This window comes from Ambystoma mexicanum, chromosome 11 (assembly GCF_040938575.1).
Source record: "Ambystoma mexicanum isolate Mex_15411 chromosome 11, UKY_AmexF1_1, whole genome shotgun sequence".
Classification (NCBI taxonomy): Eukaryota; Metazoa; Chordata; class Amphibia; order Caudata; family Ambystomatidae; genus Ambystoma; species Ambystoma mexicanum.
In genome coordinates this window covers 135,216,797-135,234,625 of record NC_090934.1, presented here as the reverse complement: position 1 = coordinate 135,234,625, position 17,829 = coordinate 135,216,797, and the positions used below count along the sequence as shown (strand labels likewise).

The following is a 17,829-nucleotide window of genomic DNA, read 5'->3' as shown; positions in this document are numbered from 1 at the left end:
TTCAAATGAAGGAACAATATGACCTAACCAATTGACTCCAAAAAGACATCAATGTTTCTTGAATTGTTGCCGAAATTACTAAAGACTCTCGCCAGCCAACCCCTGTATGACGGTGCACTGTCATTAATACCCGGGATTGGTGCGTGAGCCAACCGTCTCGCTCAGAATACCTACTCATCCAAGCCTGCAAGCTGCACAGTTTCTGTGGGCGTCTGTGCCCGTTTTGCTGTCCTGCCACAATCCTCCCATCCCCTTCCCAGTTCAAACACATCCCGCTCCTCCTGCTGTCTCGCCCAAAAAGCCCCGCGCCACCACTTCATTTGCTCCGCTCTGGCTTGATGTCACGGCAGCCATATCCATGGAAGAGGAGCTGCACATCGTGCCCCGACTTCCTTTTCCGCGGTGGCCATCTTGGATATTTTTTTTGTGTGGTAACCAACGGGTCACGTACTGCACTCGGTACCTTATTTTGCACACAAATTCTTTTCAGTCACCATTGTGCATCTCTGTGGTGCTAAAGGCAATAATATCCTGCTCCACCTGGTAAAGCCTGTGGTAATGTCCCATAGACCCTCATAAAAACTTGGGCTAGTTCCACACTGTACAGCCCCTGGATTGAGGTATTGTTGCTTAAATAAGCTAAATATGTTCTGTCTGGATCACGCTTACGAATCCCAAGAACATGGGCTTCTCACTATCCCACTGTTCCAAAGTGACAGACTCTGTTTTCCTCTTTGGAACACCATATAGGTGAAGTACAATGTATACTGCAATGTCCAGGTTATCAGGAACCACGCGTCTCTTCCAGCTACACTTACCATCCTAAAGCTCCAACTCTTCTTCTGAAGAAATCTGGATTTCTTTCTCAATATCTTCTTCCAAGACATTCGTTTGGCATTCTGTTGCTTCACCAAACTACTAAATACAAAAAGCTGGCATGTTTTTAATGGGCATTCCCCATGCAGGATCTGAAAACTGCATCGCAGTAGGGATTGCCATTTTAGAACAAGAGGATTACTGAGCGTGCTAAACCTCCCCCGCAAAGACACTGCCATTTCTAGGGAAGGCATCAGTCTGTCTTTCCTTTGGTACAGAGAAACGAGCACATGTCCCTCTGACTTCAAAAGTGCTCCCTTGCGCCTAGTAGTTGTGTTAAAACTGGACCCCGAACCTAGGGCTTTTCCACATCGGTGGTTCCGGTGGGACTCCATTGGGTGAATATTGCCTACCTGTTATCCATCACTAACCACACGGAACGAGTGTAAACCATTGAAACCTCCAAGTGTAACACAAACCCTCTGGCTCGTCTTTCTTATTCCTGTAGAGAATGACACCATTTATTCTCCTTTTCGTTGACCATACATTTGCCATCAATGCCTTCTATGCAATGATGTTGCTTCACAAAACCGAACAATAAAATAAGTTGTGAATTCCGCTGCTGTACAGTTATTTGTCGCCACCCAATCAATTTTATTTGACTCAAACAGCGTTTGTACGTAAGAGATGAACCAGTGGGTGGCTGGTAATGCAAGTTAGTAAGCTTATATGATAACTGCACTTGAACTACTGACTGCTAAGATCTACGTGCAAGCTGCAAATCGAATCCAGGTGGTCACACGCATTCTTTGTGACATCTGTTACTGACAGCGCATCAAAGCTGAAGGGTGGACCATCTTGTGCTTTGTAAATAGTACATTGTTAGGAGATGGCATGCTGAATGCCTTTTATTTTTTTAATCCAAATCTACTGATTTCCAGTGTTCCATTGTTTTAATTTGCAAGATTGGACGAGTGTATGTGTTGAGTTCACCCCCCCCCCCTCCACAAACCCCCCTTCAAGACGTTGGCAAGGAAGGGTGTTGAGGTGCTATGGACTGTGACAGTTACAGTTAACCATATAGTCACTGTGTCGATATGTTGATCCAAATGAAAATGGAGGTCCCTTATTGCTGTGGTTAGATAATGATCGAACCCCAGCAAGTAACCACTCTTCAACTTGGGAAGTTCCCCTGTGACTGAATGTATCGGCTGAGTGAGGGTAACTGGTGACTGGAGCTGCTTGAAGCCCCATGTCGATCCTGTATCGCTGCAGAGAGGGACTTGCCTCTAAACAAGGTGGTCAACAAACTACCTACTGGAGTGAGCCCCACTCCTGAAATGCCGAGGAAGTGGAGAGCAGTTTCAGAAAAAGAAACGCAAAGTTTGGCCACTAAAGCATGGATTCACACAGACTCTGGAGGACAGGCAGGCATTTCACATGACTCTTAAATTAGCCGGCAGGGGGGGGTGAGGCCTCAGGAGTGATGTGGAGTGATCAGCTGCAAGTCATTGTAAATCGCATAAAGCATGTGAAAGGCATGCTTCTGAAAGGCACATAGTAGACAACACTGTTAACTGCTTTATTGTTGGAGGAAGTTGCTGAGAGCTGGTGTCAAATGCTGACTGGGACGAGCAACAAGAGGACGTGAGGCAGAGAGGTTCGAGCAAGGAGGAACCAACCAAGTGTCCTGGGATTTATTTGGCCGGAGGCACATGGGAATCAGTGGATGAGTAAATGATATACAAGTATTATATTCGGGATCAGGTAATAATGTCCCTATATATATGGTCGCTGTACATCATGTCGGTGGGAAATGTTTTTGCCGACATTATATAGGTGACCTAATATACGGGGACAAGGGGTTGCGGGGGTGTCCTCCGCTCCCCTTGGGGAGGAAAAAAAAGATTTTGAGGGTTGCAAGGGTGTCCCCCGCATGTTCCATGTAATAATGTCTCCACAAAAAACACCATTTTTATTTGGCGAATTATTTGCATGGCAACATTTTTGCGGGGACAGTATCGCATGGAACCTTATATTCCTGAAGCCATCATGCATGTTGGCAGAGTGAGCTGGGCTCCATGTGCCTGATGGCAGAGCAAGCGGGCCCTAAATACCTGCAAAAGCAAAGTAGATCAATCTGGACCCTTATTCTTGAGAGCAAAATGATGTGGGCACTATCCCTGTGACGGAGGAAGAAGCCTCCTGTGAGCTATACCCTGAGACGGAGAAGTAAGCCACAACACATGCTGGCTATTCTAGTCCTGGGATCTGGGACTATCCCTGTGACGGAGGAAGAAGCCTGCTGGGAGCTATACCCTGAGACGGAGAAGTAAGCCACAACACATGCTGGCTATTCTAGTCCTGGGATCTGGGACTATCCCTGTGACGGAGGAAGAAGCCGGCTGGGAGCTATACCCTGAGACGGAGAAGTAAGCCACAACACATGCTGGCTATTCTAGTCCTGGCATTAAGAAATTAAGGAAGGAGTGCACCCCTTTGATTCATGGGGACATCACAAGGTCCCCTACATAGTACATTTCAAGCCCTCCTGAATATATAAATATCAGTCAAATCATAACTTTTGTTGCCATGTGTTCTGTGTTTGTGGTATAACCACACTTGATTAGAAGTGAGATCAGCCAACCTTTTAATATTAGGTTCTATCCTTTCATACTTCTATCATAAAAGAAATGACCAGATTATGGCACTATTTGTTGCCTACCAACAAGATACTGTCAACCCAAGGGCTGAGGCTATATGTTGTCCCGAAGATGCTGAGAGCCTGACATTATTTTGAAATCCTCAGAATCTAATGCAAAGTTCTTTGTCTCTCCATTATGCGACTGGATAAAAAGACGATTCGGTCGCCCCTGACATTTCACCAGATAATTTTTCCTCTTTGGCTTTTGATAGGTGTGATAAAGTCAAAGTCCTGGCTATCCCAGGGTTCTGGTCGTAAACCAAGGGGCAAACTCTGCAGCCTTAGAAAGCTGACCTACCTTATTGTTTAGCCCAGATCTGTTTGCTAACCAGAGGCGTTTCAGGGTGGAAGCTGCAGAGACCCCCTTAGAATCTAGAGCCTGTGTCGACATCAGGCCAGATGTAACGGGCAAAGCACTCTCCTATTAATAGTTGTTACCCTTCTCCCTAAGTCCAGTACCTAGTTGCATAGGAGGTTGGTGTCCGTGATCCCATGGCAGCAGCCAGTGAAGCATGAGACCAGCTCTCAGGACACTGAGAACCGCAGGAGTCCTTGTAATAGTGCTCCGGGGAGCCACATTCACCATTCTAAATATCAACCCACGGCGCCGGTGTGCATATGCTCACAAGGACACTGATAGTAATTCAACACCAAAACGTAAGAATAATATCCAGAAGTACAACTACCTGTTCCCGACTGTGGGACCCGAATACCATCCGAGGCCTCATGGTTAGCACTATGCTTACGTGTTGTTGTGTATGACTAAGGGAAAATGTATATGATACACACACTGCTGGCCCCTGCACACAAGCGGGAACCCTCGCAGACATCCACTTATACCCCGGAAAGCAAGGGTTGTTTAATGTTGCACAGATGGAACACCAAATGCCCCATGCTTTCCCTATGCCAGGCTGGTGCAGGAGATTACCAGAGGAACCAGAAGCTGAACCTCTGCCAGAGACAGATGCAGCAAACCGTCTCGCAGTGTGAGAGCCTGAATGCCTGAGGAGGTCCACCAGGGTGTGCTACTGTGAGGAGGGAGCCGGAGAGAAGGTTGCAATGATGGCAAGTAGAGCAGGGCCGTGAGTAGCCATCACAGACGTCTGTCTGACTTTACGACGGAGAGCCGCCTGTTAAAGCCTCTGGGCCTGGCTGAAGAGCACAGGAAAAGATTCAACCTACACCAGGTGCCTGATGCAGCCCACCAGCCTGAGTAAAAACCAGGGCATGAAAGAAGGGTAGCCTGAAGGTCGGGCCTATAATGGGCTTAATGAATTTAGTTACCAGGGAGCAGTAGGAATTCATAACCACTCGAAGTCTGCAACCAAGCGAGCTGGGAACTACATCCTTAATGAGTGCTTGGGAACTCAATCCCTTTGGAAGTGAGCTGGCCACTGTATCTCTAAAAAGTTTGACGCTATCTGCCCGATTCATGGAATTATTGGCGTGAAAAACGCAGATTTGCGCGCCTTTCTGCCAGAAAATCCCCATACATCAAACGGGGATTTTCGGGCAGAAAGGCGCGCAAATCTGCGTTTTTCACGCAAATAATTCCATGAATCAGGGTGTAAATTGCTTCACAAATAAACTGGGCCTTCTATCGTTTCAGAAGTGACTAGAGTAGCACGTACGAGCCCAGAGCTAAATCCCTGATATTGTGTTTGAGAGAGGAAGAAGTAAGCCAGGCAGTTTAACCTTGAATGCATTACAAATGGTTATTAGGGCGTTCTGCTCTGAAAAATGTGCTTGTGGGTGACGCCTACCTGTACATAATTTGCACAGACATGTTAGAATTAAATTGCTATACTTTGCCTTTTTATTTTTCTTCCCTTATTTTAACTTTCCAATGTTTTGCCTCCTAAATGCACATTTCTTTTCATTCAAGATTTGTTGCCCTTTTATTTTCTTTTGAGAGCTTCAGGTCTTTAAAAAGTGGTTCCTCTCTATACATTTTTCAGTTTTTCGAAGACAAATACAAACTGTTTCTTATGCCAAGGATGTGCACATCTAATTGATTGGATTAGATGAATATATCTAGTGCATGATAACCTCAAGGGCACTCTGAGCACAGTGCACCTAGCTACCCTGATGAATGGGAACGGTTTTAGTCTCGATCACAATTTAGAGAGTACATTTGCAGAGTGAAGTATGAGAGGGAGAGATTTCCAAATGTTCACTGCTAACCCAGGCAGGTAGATCAAACATTGCCAGGTACTTCACAGTTTTTAAATGTGATTCTCTTGAACTGGATACAATTGGAGGCAGGACTTTAAAAGGAGGACAATGTGTAAACCATAGAAGATGCGAAGATTCAGTAAACAAATGATATTCATTGACTAAAGCCCGCATTGTTGCAATTTTCAGCTATTTCATCATGGTCCAAAAGGCTGACTAGGACTTTGGAATGGGCGATTCGAAACGCTGGCTTATTAAGGCACTGATTACTATAGAATGATTTCCATGACCTTGTTATCTTGCATAAAGGGGTCCAATAGGAGGCTGTCGGAAATGATTCTGGCTTTACTGATTTAATAGAGTTCAAACCTACTTGCATCTTGGCGGTATGTTCTCTGAGACCTATGGATGTGATAACAGCTTTCATTATAGATGGCTAATCTCTTGCTCTTCATGAAGTCACAGGTGAAGTTGGAGTAAGAGGAACTCGAAGATCCTCATGTGAATTTGGTAGAAATAAGGGTGCAGCACTCAAAGAAAGTTACAAGAATTAATGTAAAGCTCCTTTAAGTGCAAAGAACTGGTACATTTGGGAACACAATTTCATGTTTACATCTGCTCTATAATACACAAGAGGCTGGGTCTTCATGTTCTAGAGTCTGCACCCATGAAAAGTATTTGACGCACTATATGTGTACAAGTAGATAAAGCAGGAGAATTTGGGCTTGGTCTGACTTCTGGAAGTATAAGAGAAAGTTACTCCTGGCAACTGCTTTGTGAATCTTGTGTGACTCAAATTATCTGTTCAAATAATGTACAACTATTCTGAATAGCCAAGGATGAAATGTTGTTCAGTTATCTCCGGTGAGATGTAAACGTACTTTGGGGCAATGCCAATCGCAGAAAATGCTTGATAAAATGGACACTCAGTTTTGATCCTTCGTGTGCTTTCTTGTGCTCAGTACTGGATTTGGATGGGATAATTCTCAGGCGAATCTAGAGAGAGAGAGAGAGAGAGAATCTATTGAGATTCCCACAATTCATTGTGGGAGTCCTTGTGTATTTAGTCGCTAGAGTGCGCAAATGCTGATCTTCCTGCTCTCTACTTTTCCCCTTTTGCCATCCTCCCTTCTCTCCAGCTCATTTTCAGCACGCCCATTTGTGTGGTCTTTGAGCTGCATACTTTTTTTTTTTTTTTTTTTTTTTTTTTTTTAAAATATTTTATTTTATTTTAGATAAACAATACAAACCAAACTTGTAGCATTATGTACAATCGGACAATCGGCAATCAATTAAAACACAACACTTCACTCCCCCCCTCCCCCCAGAAGCTTATCATCAGGGTGATTCTGCGTTGGCCCGGTGCTGCCGGGTGTCAGCTCCATCGGGGGTAGTAGGTTCCCCAAATGCTCCAAACAGATCATTAATCGTCGACCTCCAGGCCGCTAGGTTACCCACATCCTCCTCCCCATTAATGCTGCACGCCTCCTGCCAGACCATAGTTTCGGCCTCTGTCCATTTCTGTAGATCTCTCCACCACAACTCAACCCTAGGTTTGTGGCATTGTTTCCAGTACATAGCTATTCTTCTCTTGGCCAGTATATACGCTAAGTCTCTCAGTTTCCCCAAGTGTTTGGAACTCTTAGGTCTGGGGAACCCCCCCAGGAGGCAAGCCCAGGCCGTGTCTATGCGAATCGTGACCCCTTTGTCAGCCAGCTTCTGTGACACCTCCCCCCAGAAGGCTTCTATCACTGGGCAGGACCAGAACATGTGCGTCATGCCCGCGTCTTCTTCATTACATTTCGGGCATGCTTGTCTGCCTGCATTGGCAAACTTGGCTATTCTAGCGGGGGTCATGTACGCCCGGTGCGTGATGTATAATTGGATTTGTTGTAGTCTAGCGTTCCTGGACACTTTCTTGTGATATCTCATAGCCCTTTCCCACATCCCATCAGTCATTTGGACCCCAACCTCCGTTTCCCATTCCATTCTCAGATCCATTAGGTCCTTTCCCACCCTGGTCATCACCACCTCATATAGCCTGGAGATCTCATGTCCGCCTTCAGATATGTCGTATATAGTATCAATCAGGGCGTCCGGGTCCTCTGCTAACGTCGTCTCAGGCCACGATTTCCGGATAAACCGTACCAACCTGAGGTATGTAACATACTGGCCCTCGTGCAACCCAGTCTCTTCCCTCAGGTCTGCAAAGACCTTAATAGTACCGTCCTGCCATATGTCCCCCAACGTGGCAAGCCCAACCGATTCCCAATAAAGTCTGATCGTCCTCCTAAGTTGGGCATCCCCCTCCGTCAAGGCAACCAATGGCACCTGCGGCGAGCACGGGTTCGGGCTCTCCAGCAACCGACACGCTCTGCGCCATATCTTCCAACCAAGCATCAGCATGCCGGGGTGAGCATTCAGATCCTGTCTAGGGACCCAGATGGCCTCCTTCAGGTAAAACGGGGCGCAATCTGTCGCTACCAACCTGGACTCGGGGGTTACTTCGTCTGAGAGCCACTGTGTGACATATTGTAATTGGCTTGCCACGTAATAGGCCTCAAAATGCGGTAATTTAATCCCGCCTTTGTCGTGGAAGTTTTGCAGCTTCCACAGTGCCACTCGATTACGAGTGCCATGCCATAGGAAGTCCCTGCACATGCTGTCGAGCTTAGTAAAGAACCTCCTAGGTATTAAGTGTGGTATATTGTTGAAAAAATGCAGTAGTCTAGGCAGGACTACCATTTTAAGCAGCGCCCCTCGCCCCACCATCGCTAGTGGCAGTTTCTCCCAAAAACGCATGGACGCACGGATTTTCTCTACAGCCACTACCGTGTTATTCAGATGTTCATTCACTGCAGTATGATATATAACTACACCGAGGTATCGGAAGGACTCGGTAGACCACGGCACGGGCAGCACCGGCAGGCGCCCCGGAGGGACCCTCGCATACCTCCCCAGGGGGAACATGTTTGACTTGCTAGGATTGACCGCTATGCCGGACAGTTCGGCGAACTTATGCATGACCTCTAAAACATACTGTAGGTTCTCTTCTGGGTATTTAAGATACAGCAGCACGTCATCAGCATATAAGGATATCAAGTGGCTCTCATTTCCCAGCTCTATACCCACCAGGTCGTACTGCTGCCTAAGACATACCGCTAAGGGCTCCAGGGCCAATATGTATAACATCGGGGACCAGGGACACCCCTGCCTAGTACCCCTGCCAAGGCACCACTTATCAGAAATCACCGAACCCGTGCGCACCCTGGCCACTGGCTCACTATACAGCAGCTTTGCCCATCTGATATAGCTTGGCCCGAAGCCGTATGCCCCCAGGACCGCGAACAGCCACGGCCACCTCACTGAATCGAACGCCTTAACTGCGTCCAGGGAGATCACCGCCATTTCCTCATCGCTCCTGTTCCCTTCTTCAATCACCCGGTGGAGCCGCCTATGATTATGGGTTATGTTCCTGCCAGGAACATAGCCTGTCTGGTCTGGGTGTATCAGTCCACTAATAACTTTACGTAGTCTGGCCGCCAGGGCCGCCGTCAAAATCTTACCATCCTGATTCAACATCGACAGCGGCCTGTATGACCCGCAGTGTTGCCGCGGCTTGTTAGGTTTGGGCAGTGGCACTATCAACGCCTCTCTGAGTGTATCCGGCAACCAGCCCACCTCAAAGGATTCGTTGTACATCTCTAGCATGGGGGGGAGTATCTCTGCGCTGTATGTTTTATAAAACTCACTTGGGAGTCCGTCAGTACCCGGGGTCTTGCAGGTAGGCAGTTGTCTCACCACCTCTTCCAGCTCAACCAGCGTGATGGGGCCCTCTAACTCTTCCCTTTCCTCTGCAGATAATGTAGGTAACTCTATATCCTCTAGCGTGGCCCTGATCTCATCTAGATTATCCTCCCCTCTGTCTTCATACAGCGCTTTATAATAATCCAAAAAGGCAGTGTTAACCTCCCTCTGGGTGTGGGCCTCCTCCCCATTCTCCTTTTCTATCATCATTATCGGGGTCCTAGGGGTTTCTCTTTTGTAAAGCCATGCCAGGAGGCGTCCGGTTTTGTCACCGCCTTTGTGCTGCCTCTCCACATATTTCCTGTAATTAAGGTTACTCAGCCGCTCCCAGAGCTCCGAACATCGCTGCTGTAGTTCAATCACCCGGTCCGTGTCCCCCCCCACCTTACTACATTCCTGCTCCAATTCTTCCTCCGCTTTCATCAGCTCCGCTAAAACCCCTCCCTGTAGGCCCTTCGATCTAGAAATGGCATCGCCTCTCAATACCACCTTGAAGGCCTCCCAAAGCGTGCCAGCCGAGTCTACACTGCCTGTGTTCTCCTCGAAGTAATTTACAATCGTCTCCCTAATATCCTCTCTGAAGACCGGGTCTCTTAGCGCCTCCGCGCGGAGGCGCCATGTTGGAATCCGCCCTCTGGGGCGGCCATATTGCCAGGCCATCACCAAGGGCGAGTGGTCCGAAAGGACCCTCGCTCTGTACTCAATCTGTGTGGTCACCATCGCCATTTCTGGCGTGGCGAAAAAATAATCGAGCCTCGTGTGTAGTTGCTGGGGGGCCGAATAGTGGGAGTACTGCAAGGCGGTGGGATGTTTCAGCCTCCAGATATCTACCAGTCCAAAATCGACTAACAGCTCGCCTAAAGCCCTCGCCGCCGGGGTGGGCCTTTCAATTTTATTGTCGGATCTATCCATTTTGGGATCTAGGACACAATTAAAATCCCCCCCCCAGATAATCAGTTCCGAAGCGCTCTCACTTAGGCGTGCACACAACGACCTAAAATACATAGCAGTGTTCTGGTTGGGGGCATAAGTATTGATAATACTGAATTCTCTATTCTCGATCAATGCCCTCAGTATTACCGTCCTCCCCTCTGTGTCTATCTCCTCTCGCGCAATCCTGAGTGGGACATGCGGGGCCACCCAGACCAGAACACCTCTGGCATAAGCCGAGTAGGGGGAGCCCACCACCGTACCTCCCCATTTTTTCTTTACTAGGTCCAGTTTTTGTTGGGTCAGGTGCGTTTCCTGCAGCAAGGCGATGTCAATCCTCTGCCTCTTAAGGTACAACATTACCTTATTCCGTTTTAGATAACTATTAAGTCCACGGACATTCCAGGTGGCAATCTTAAGGTCTCCCATGGCGATTGTACATCTTCCAACCCCAATTGCAGGAGCCTCCCACAGCTCGCAAGGCACGGAGGATGTCCCGTTGCATCCACCCCGCATATAAGCTCCTTCCCAAACTAACTATACACTCAAACAAACCACAACTCCCCTTCCCCACCCACCCTCCCCCCAACACCACACACCCCAACTGTTGCCCAGCTTCAACAACCGAGCTCAGGCACCCCCACATCTAGTTCCGCGGTCACTAAGCAGTGCGCAGAGCCCAGTAGGGTGAGGTCGCCCTAATGGCCACCTAACTAGGTCTATCATGGGGAAGAGTATCGCCCCACGGGTCTCCCGCTCAGTAGTAAACTCACATGTTGCAAACATCAACTGACCTTCCTACCGAAGGTTCCAAAACGACTATAATCAAGTCCCATAGTCTATGAGTCATGCCATCCTGCAACGCCGTCTTACACCTTCTGCAGCTCCTCCGAATTCTTCTTGGACTGGCCCGGCGATTCCTGGGGGCATCCCTGCGCGTCCAGCCACTCCATGGCTTCCTCCGGGGTCTCAAAAAATAAAGTTTTATGCGCCTGTATGATCTTTAATTTTGCAGGGTAGAGCAACATATATTTATACCCCGCTTCCCTTAGCCTCCGTTTCACAGATCCAAAGTTCATGCGGCTCCGCTGGACAGCCAAGGTATAGTCCGGATATGCCGTGATGTTTGCGGCGCCCCTCTTGATGGTGCCCCCTTTCCGAAAGTGCTCCAAAATTCTCTCTCGGTCACGATAATTGAGAATTTTGGCGATGATGGGCCGAGGAGGGTTTCCTGGAGGAGGCCTTCTCGTTAGGGCTCTATGCGCCCTTTCCACCGCGAAGCCTTGGGACAAGGCCCCTCCGGGGATCTCTTGCAGGAGCATGGTTTCCACAAAGTCTGTAGGGTCGCGGCCCTCTGTCCCCTCCGGTAGGCCCACGATCCGGATGTTATTGCGACGGGCTCGTCCTTCTGCCTCCTCTGCCCTGCTCTCCAAGTTGCCCACCCTTTGGATCAGGGCGTGCAGCTTCGCTTTATGGGTGGCACAGTCCGCAGTATTTGGGCCGACTTCTTTTTCGAGGGACTCTGTACGCTCCGCCAGAGTCCTAACGTCTTGCCTCAGTAGATTAACATCTTCCTGGACCTCCCCAACTTTGAGGTCCAGGGCCGATTTCAATTCGGAGACGGCCAGTTCCAATTTTGATTCCCAGGCTGCCCGCAGATCCGCTATTGCCGCCAGTACCTCCGAGCTGCATACTTGTGCTCTAATTTACCCTATACATATTTCTTTGTTTGCTTCTCTAACTTTGTGCTGTATAACTGGTTGGCAGGTGCCTTCATGAATTTGCCCCTTCCGGTTTTTCCCTTATCCATTTTTATGTCCCAGTTCACTCAAGTCTGCCTCCCTTTCCCATCTGGTTGTCCCTTTCTCCTGTTGATGTAGCCATTTATCTTTTGAATGTAATTCTCCTAAATGATGCAATGCTCATACCCCTTACTGTTGGTATTTTAATCTTTTACTCTATCCCAAGCGTCCCATAAATTACCATTAGATTATTGCATTGTGTACAGTGCTTTGACGAATGAACATGTAAAAAAAAGAATACAGGACTAGTTCAATTGAAGCGTTTGAATGTGCTCGGGGGCCAGACATTACTGAGTGCAACTCGAGCATGTCACATATTGGGATCTAGGATTACAAATGTGAAATAAATTAATTGAATTTAAGTGATGTATGGTACAATCTCCAGCACGGCCTGTGTGAGTAAAATGTAACTATTTCAGGAGCTAATAATGTTGACTGCAAGCTCCACATCAAGGTTCCAGCCGATAATGTGGTTGCCGGTGTTCTTTCTATGTTCAAGGAATTGTGTTGGCCCCATTAATGGAAACCCCTACAGCTCGTTCCCTTCTCTTGCAGCTTGTTGGTGTTCGCATTCCAGATCATGCCTTCATTAGGCAGCTGTCGCAGGCGTGTTCCGAGCCCCTCGCTTTAACTAGCGCAAATATCAGTTCTCAGACGAGCACCCTCATGGTTCAGGTAAGTAGTAGGGGTTCTGCGCTCAGGCTTCGGGAGAGTTCTCCTGCGGGCCTCATTGTAATGTATGCTCCATGTGGGAACCTGGATTGATTGATAAGATTCCTTTTGAACATTTTACAAACTGGAAGCATCTCTCGAATACAAGTGCATTTGTTTTTTAACGTTGTTTTCTGGGTATTGTTTCTTGCCTTGAAGTCGCACTGAATGAATGTGCTCAGTGCAAAAGACTGCGAAAAATAGATGCACATATCAAAAGACACAGCAGCATAAGGCAGGACATCTTCTCTATGCACGATGTTGCGATTAATTCAACTGCTCGATACAGATACCGGTCTCTCGGAGGCAGTGATTTCTGATGTACTCCTATTTCTGAGGGAGCAGCGTAGCTGTTCGCAGTGCATGAGTTCCCCGTGGAGGATCTGCCGTTTCTATCCAGTGCACATAATGGTACATCTGATTATAGAGTCACTGTCTTACTTTAAAATGATCATCTCCTGAAAGGCCCTAGAACCAGTTTTGCACAGCCCGTGGTTTATGGTTTTGCCTTTCAGTGCCACAGTTCTCTTTTATTATCAGATAACTACAGTGGATAGTGAGAATTTGTAAACTGGGTAACTTGCATTTTATAGCAGACATTCTGGCCACTTAGTATACATTGAATTAACTTTTATGTATTTGTTATGCATTGTATCATCACAGAGCCGACTGTATCATCAGCCCTAAACCCTGGCATTTTGGCTCTGAGGTTTTCACTTCATATTGTGACACAGGCAGGGCCAGTAAAGTAGTCTCCCTGGCCTCCAGCCTTGCACTGTTTGATTGCTTACAGACAGATGTTCTAGTTGGCGCTGGCCTGCTAGTGCCATGCCTCCATCATGAGCACATTCAAAGTTGGTAGGAATTTACTTTGGTAATGCTTCTCACAAAGCTGCAGAAAGCAGCCCACTAGTGGAAGCTCACAAAAAAGGATCGTTGGGTACTTGAGGCTGTTGGCTGCAGCACACGTGCTAGTTAGTGTTTCAGTAAAGGGAGGAGGCTAGCTTTGGATGAACTTTGCAAGCCTGAATTGCCTTTTGTGAAGTATTTCATTTAACTGTTTTGGAACACCTGATCTAATATAGTAATTTGATGGAGCTTGATAAAATAAAGCTCTCTAATGCTGTGTGTATGTAACGTGTTAATGGCGTCACTGGGTCTTTTCACTCCCTCTTAGGAGTTCCAAGATCTTTGGCCTCAGCTGTCCCTGGTTGTCGATGGTGGGCCGGTTGGAGACCTCATGAGCCCTCAATGCCGTCTTGGGTCCACTGTTGTGGATCTTTCTGTGTCTGGAAAGTACACTGTTATTAGACCTGGATGGTAAGTTCTGTACTAAACTAGGGCATGTATGGTTATATTAACTTACTGCATTGGTTCCCACGCTTGTTTTTCGCAGATTTTTTTGATAGCTTTTCTTCGTTACCTCAAGCCATGGTTTCCTTTTGTGCCCACCATATCAATGCAATGTGAAATGCTTGTGGCTATCATAGTGGTGACTCGTGGTTGCATGGTATAAGCAGAGGCTGTCTCTCTTCACAGGATTATATGTTTGATCAGTGGTTTTAATTGAGTCAGGAATGCTAAACCCAAAGTAGGTTGCCAACACATGGTCTAATCCCTATGTCACAGTAGCACAGTGCATGGATACAAGTTATGTCCAGGGGCGCTGTGCCTCGGAAACATCCAAAAGACAGCAAGCAGAGCAACCGTACCTGTTGATGGCTGTGTCCAGCGTTAAAGACTAAAAGTACAGTATTGAAAAATGCTAAAGGTTAACTGAGCCAAAGTTATATAAAAACAGTAAAATTTTCCAGAATACATATATTTGCATTATAATAACCTAACAAACTATACTCGGCCAGCAGAATAGCTGCGGACCAACGTGCTTGTCCCGCAAGAATGGCAACGCCGAGCAATATGGGTTTGAATGCTAGTCCCGCGCTTGGACGCTGGACTCTGGCATGAAGCGCAATAAAAGAATAGAATATTTTCTTTGTAACTGTCTCTAGGTGCTTTTTATGACCGCAGCACTACCTGGTCTCATCTGACATGCACTGCACTTTACATTACACATAACAGAACAGTTGCACCATACATTTTGCAGGAAACCTAGGTGCAAGTCACATTCAGGAAGTGGGGACAGGTCGTGTTCTCTGGATTACAGGCAATGACACAGCCTTCTTTCCCATGGGGCATGCTAACCGACTGTGTTCTGCAGCTACAATGGGTAAAGGACTGCACCTGTTGTGTGGCTGCGTTCAATGCCACAATTGCTGTAACCCTAGTACATTGCGCTGAATGCTTTAACTGTGTGGGCACAGTGAGAGGGCAAGTTTGCACAGAGCATGGTGGTGACAGAGTTGTGAGGTGGTGCAGCACAGGAGGGGTGACCAGTAGAAGAAATCCAGGGAGATGAAGTACCTGTGCACCTGGCAACAGAGCTGGTAAGTGAGGGTGTTTTGAGCTCTGCATTGGGATCCTACCCCTGCTTGCACGGTTCCTAACTTATGCCAGTAGAGGGCCAGAGAGGGAGAGCAACGATAGGGAACACACAGCACAGTGGCAAGTTGGTGTTGCCTGTAAAATGGTAGTACAGTTTTTCATCACATTAATCCACAACTCCGACAACCCCTTCGCTAGAAACTGGAGATCCTGATACATTATTTCACAAAAGGTGATACAAAAGGTGCTAATATTGTCTTGAGGACACTGCGTGTGCAGCCTGTGTTAGATTATCATGCAACACAAAAATAGGAGCCCTGGATTGCATTATAAAACGATAACGCACAATAAACCAATATTTATCCCAAATATGTATTTGGGTGGTGTTACAAGGCTAGCAGTTGCCTTGCCAAGAGGTCAAGAGAACCCCTCAAAACTTGGGGTGGAGAGGCCTACGCCTACCCTCTTGTTCCAGCATGTTTTTGTTCAGTCCACTGTTCTCTCCAGTCGTGCCTCCTTTGCCAGATACTTGTCAGCGTCTGTCTTTTAATTTCAGAGCACCCACCCCAAAATCCAAAGAAAAAGAAAACCTACAACCAGAAGGTAGATCCCAAACCTAAGCAGACGCTACAAGGATCAGAGAGAGAACAAGAGAAAGAGAGAGCACCACGAGAAAGTGAGACAACATGAGAGAGAGAGAGACGGAAAGAGAACGCCATGCTGCCACCAGGAATACATCTTACCTCGGTACTATGCCACACAGTGTGCATGAAACTGAGCAGGCAAGCCAGCATTACAATCCAAAGGCACCCTATGCCTACCGGGACAGAATGGTGAAAGCTCACCCTCCTTTTGATGGACTAGGAGCCCCCACGAAACCTGGTCCCGGGACAGTTAACATACTCACTGGCAGTCCTGGGTCGCTATTGCTGATACATGGCATGCCTGTGCGGAGCAAGTGGGCAGGGCTGATCCTGCTACTCATGCCTTTTCACAGTACATGCATGCCCCGAGTGAGGAACCCTTGGCCAGGGAAAGAAATCCAGTCATGTACAAGCTACGGGAATATAAATAGGGGACAGGAAACTGTGCATGTGGGTTTACTTAGTGAGGTCAGAGGCGGAGGCGGAGGTGGAGTATGAACTAGAGACCAGCAGGAAGAAGGATTGAGCAGTAGTTTGTGGAGATGAATTGTGGAACAGGTGAGGCCTTGGCTATAGAGTAGAAGTAGTAGTGCAGTGTATGTGTTTGTGTGGCAAGTATATAGGGGTAGTAGTGGGGAAGAAGGAGAAGTAACATATAAGGGTGGAGCATGACATATGAGTAGTGAGAACGTATATGGGCCAAAAGATTTGCAGGAGGAGCTAGGTGGAATGGAGAAATGGGAAAGCGTACAAAATGGACCCGTCAGAGTGAGCATGGTAGAAAAGGGACTGAAACAACCATGGTATTTTGTAAGGCACTAGCCCACCACCCCATCAGAAAACAAACTATTGGCTAGTGTAGGGAGAGTTAGAAAGCCCCGTAGGGGGTCCAGAGAGAGAAGGCATTGAACCTTTAGGTTATCACCTCCAGCGAAAGACCGGATTAGACGGTAGAGGTCAATCTTCTGTAGATCCTAACCTGGGGTCAGGGACGCCTGTGTTTGGGTCGAGGCTTTACACTAGACAAGATGGGGAGAGCGAGGAATGGCCCTAGGCCCCACAAGATTTTTAATTAAAACCCTTGAACCGCCTCTCAGACTGGGAGTGTTTCATCTGTAACTGTATATGATAAATGTTACTTACCAGTTAGTCTTTTGTAGACTTCTATCTGATTTAGACTTTTAGAGTTGCATGTTGTGTTCAGTTGTCAGAAGTGTGCAGTTTTCTAGCATCCACGGGAGCTGCTCAATCTCCTAGCTTCCCTGAGATTCTAAACCAGTAGTCTTCAAGCTGAGCCTTCCTTGCCCCCAGCAATTGCTTTTTGAACCAAGCCCCTTTATCCCATTGGGACTGATCAGTTCATGTTATCTGAGCTCTGCCCCAATAGCCAGACCGATCCTGCTTGAGTAGTTCAGCGGTGTCCAAGGCTTATAGTGACGATGGTTAACTTCATAAAAAGTGATAATGGTACTGCAAAAGCTGCTATCCACGACTATTTGAGCTGCCACAGTTAGAATTTAGATATCGCCCCGGCGTTCGGGCGCATGTAATGTCTTGCATGTGCCCAATTTCCTGTCAAATAAAGAGATGGCCCGCCATAGCCTTTTCTGTTTCCCTGGCTATCTGGCACGGATGTTGAGAGAGTGGGACAGGTGGAGAGGGACTCCCCAGGTCAGTATTTAAGTGTGAGGGGCGGGTGAGGTTTGGGATGTCCGGAGGGGGGGGGGGGTATTGTAAGTGGGAAGGTTTCATATAAGGGGCTGGAGAGCAGAGGTCTCCAAAAAAATGGCGGCACCTG

General features: G+C 47.4%; 1 protein-coding gene across 2 annotated transcripts in view; it reads left to right on the top strand.

The window, feature by feature from the left end:
* The window catches only part of YRDC (yrdC N6-threonylcarbamoyltransferase domain containing), a 151,434-nt gene that overhangs the window by 52,960 nt on the left and 80,645 nt on the right, over nucleotides 1-17,829 (top strand). For both annotated transcript variants that reach the window (XR_011279574.1, XM_069622656.1), the window contains exons 4-5: nucleotides 12,790-12,909; nucleotides 14,123-14,265. Coding sequence is in view for 1 of the 2 variants with exons in the window: in XM_069622656.1 (XP_069478757.1) it covers nucleotides 12,790-12,909; nucleotides 14,123-14,265 (263 nt within the window). In the remaining variant the exon portion in view is untranslated. The remainder of the gene's footprint in view (nucleotides 1-12,789; nucleotides 12,910-14,122; nucleotides 14,266-17,829) is intronic.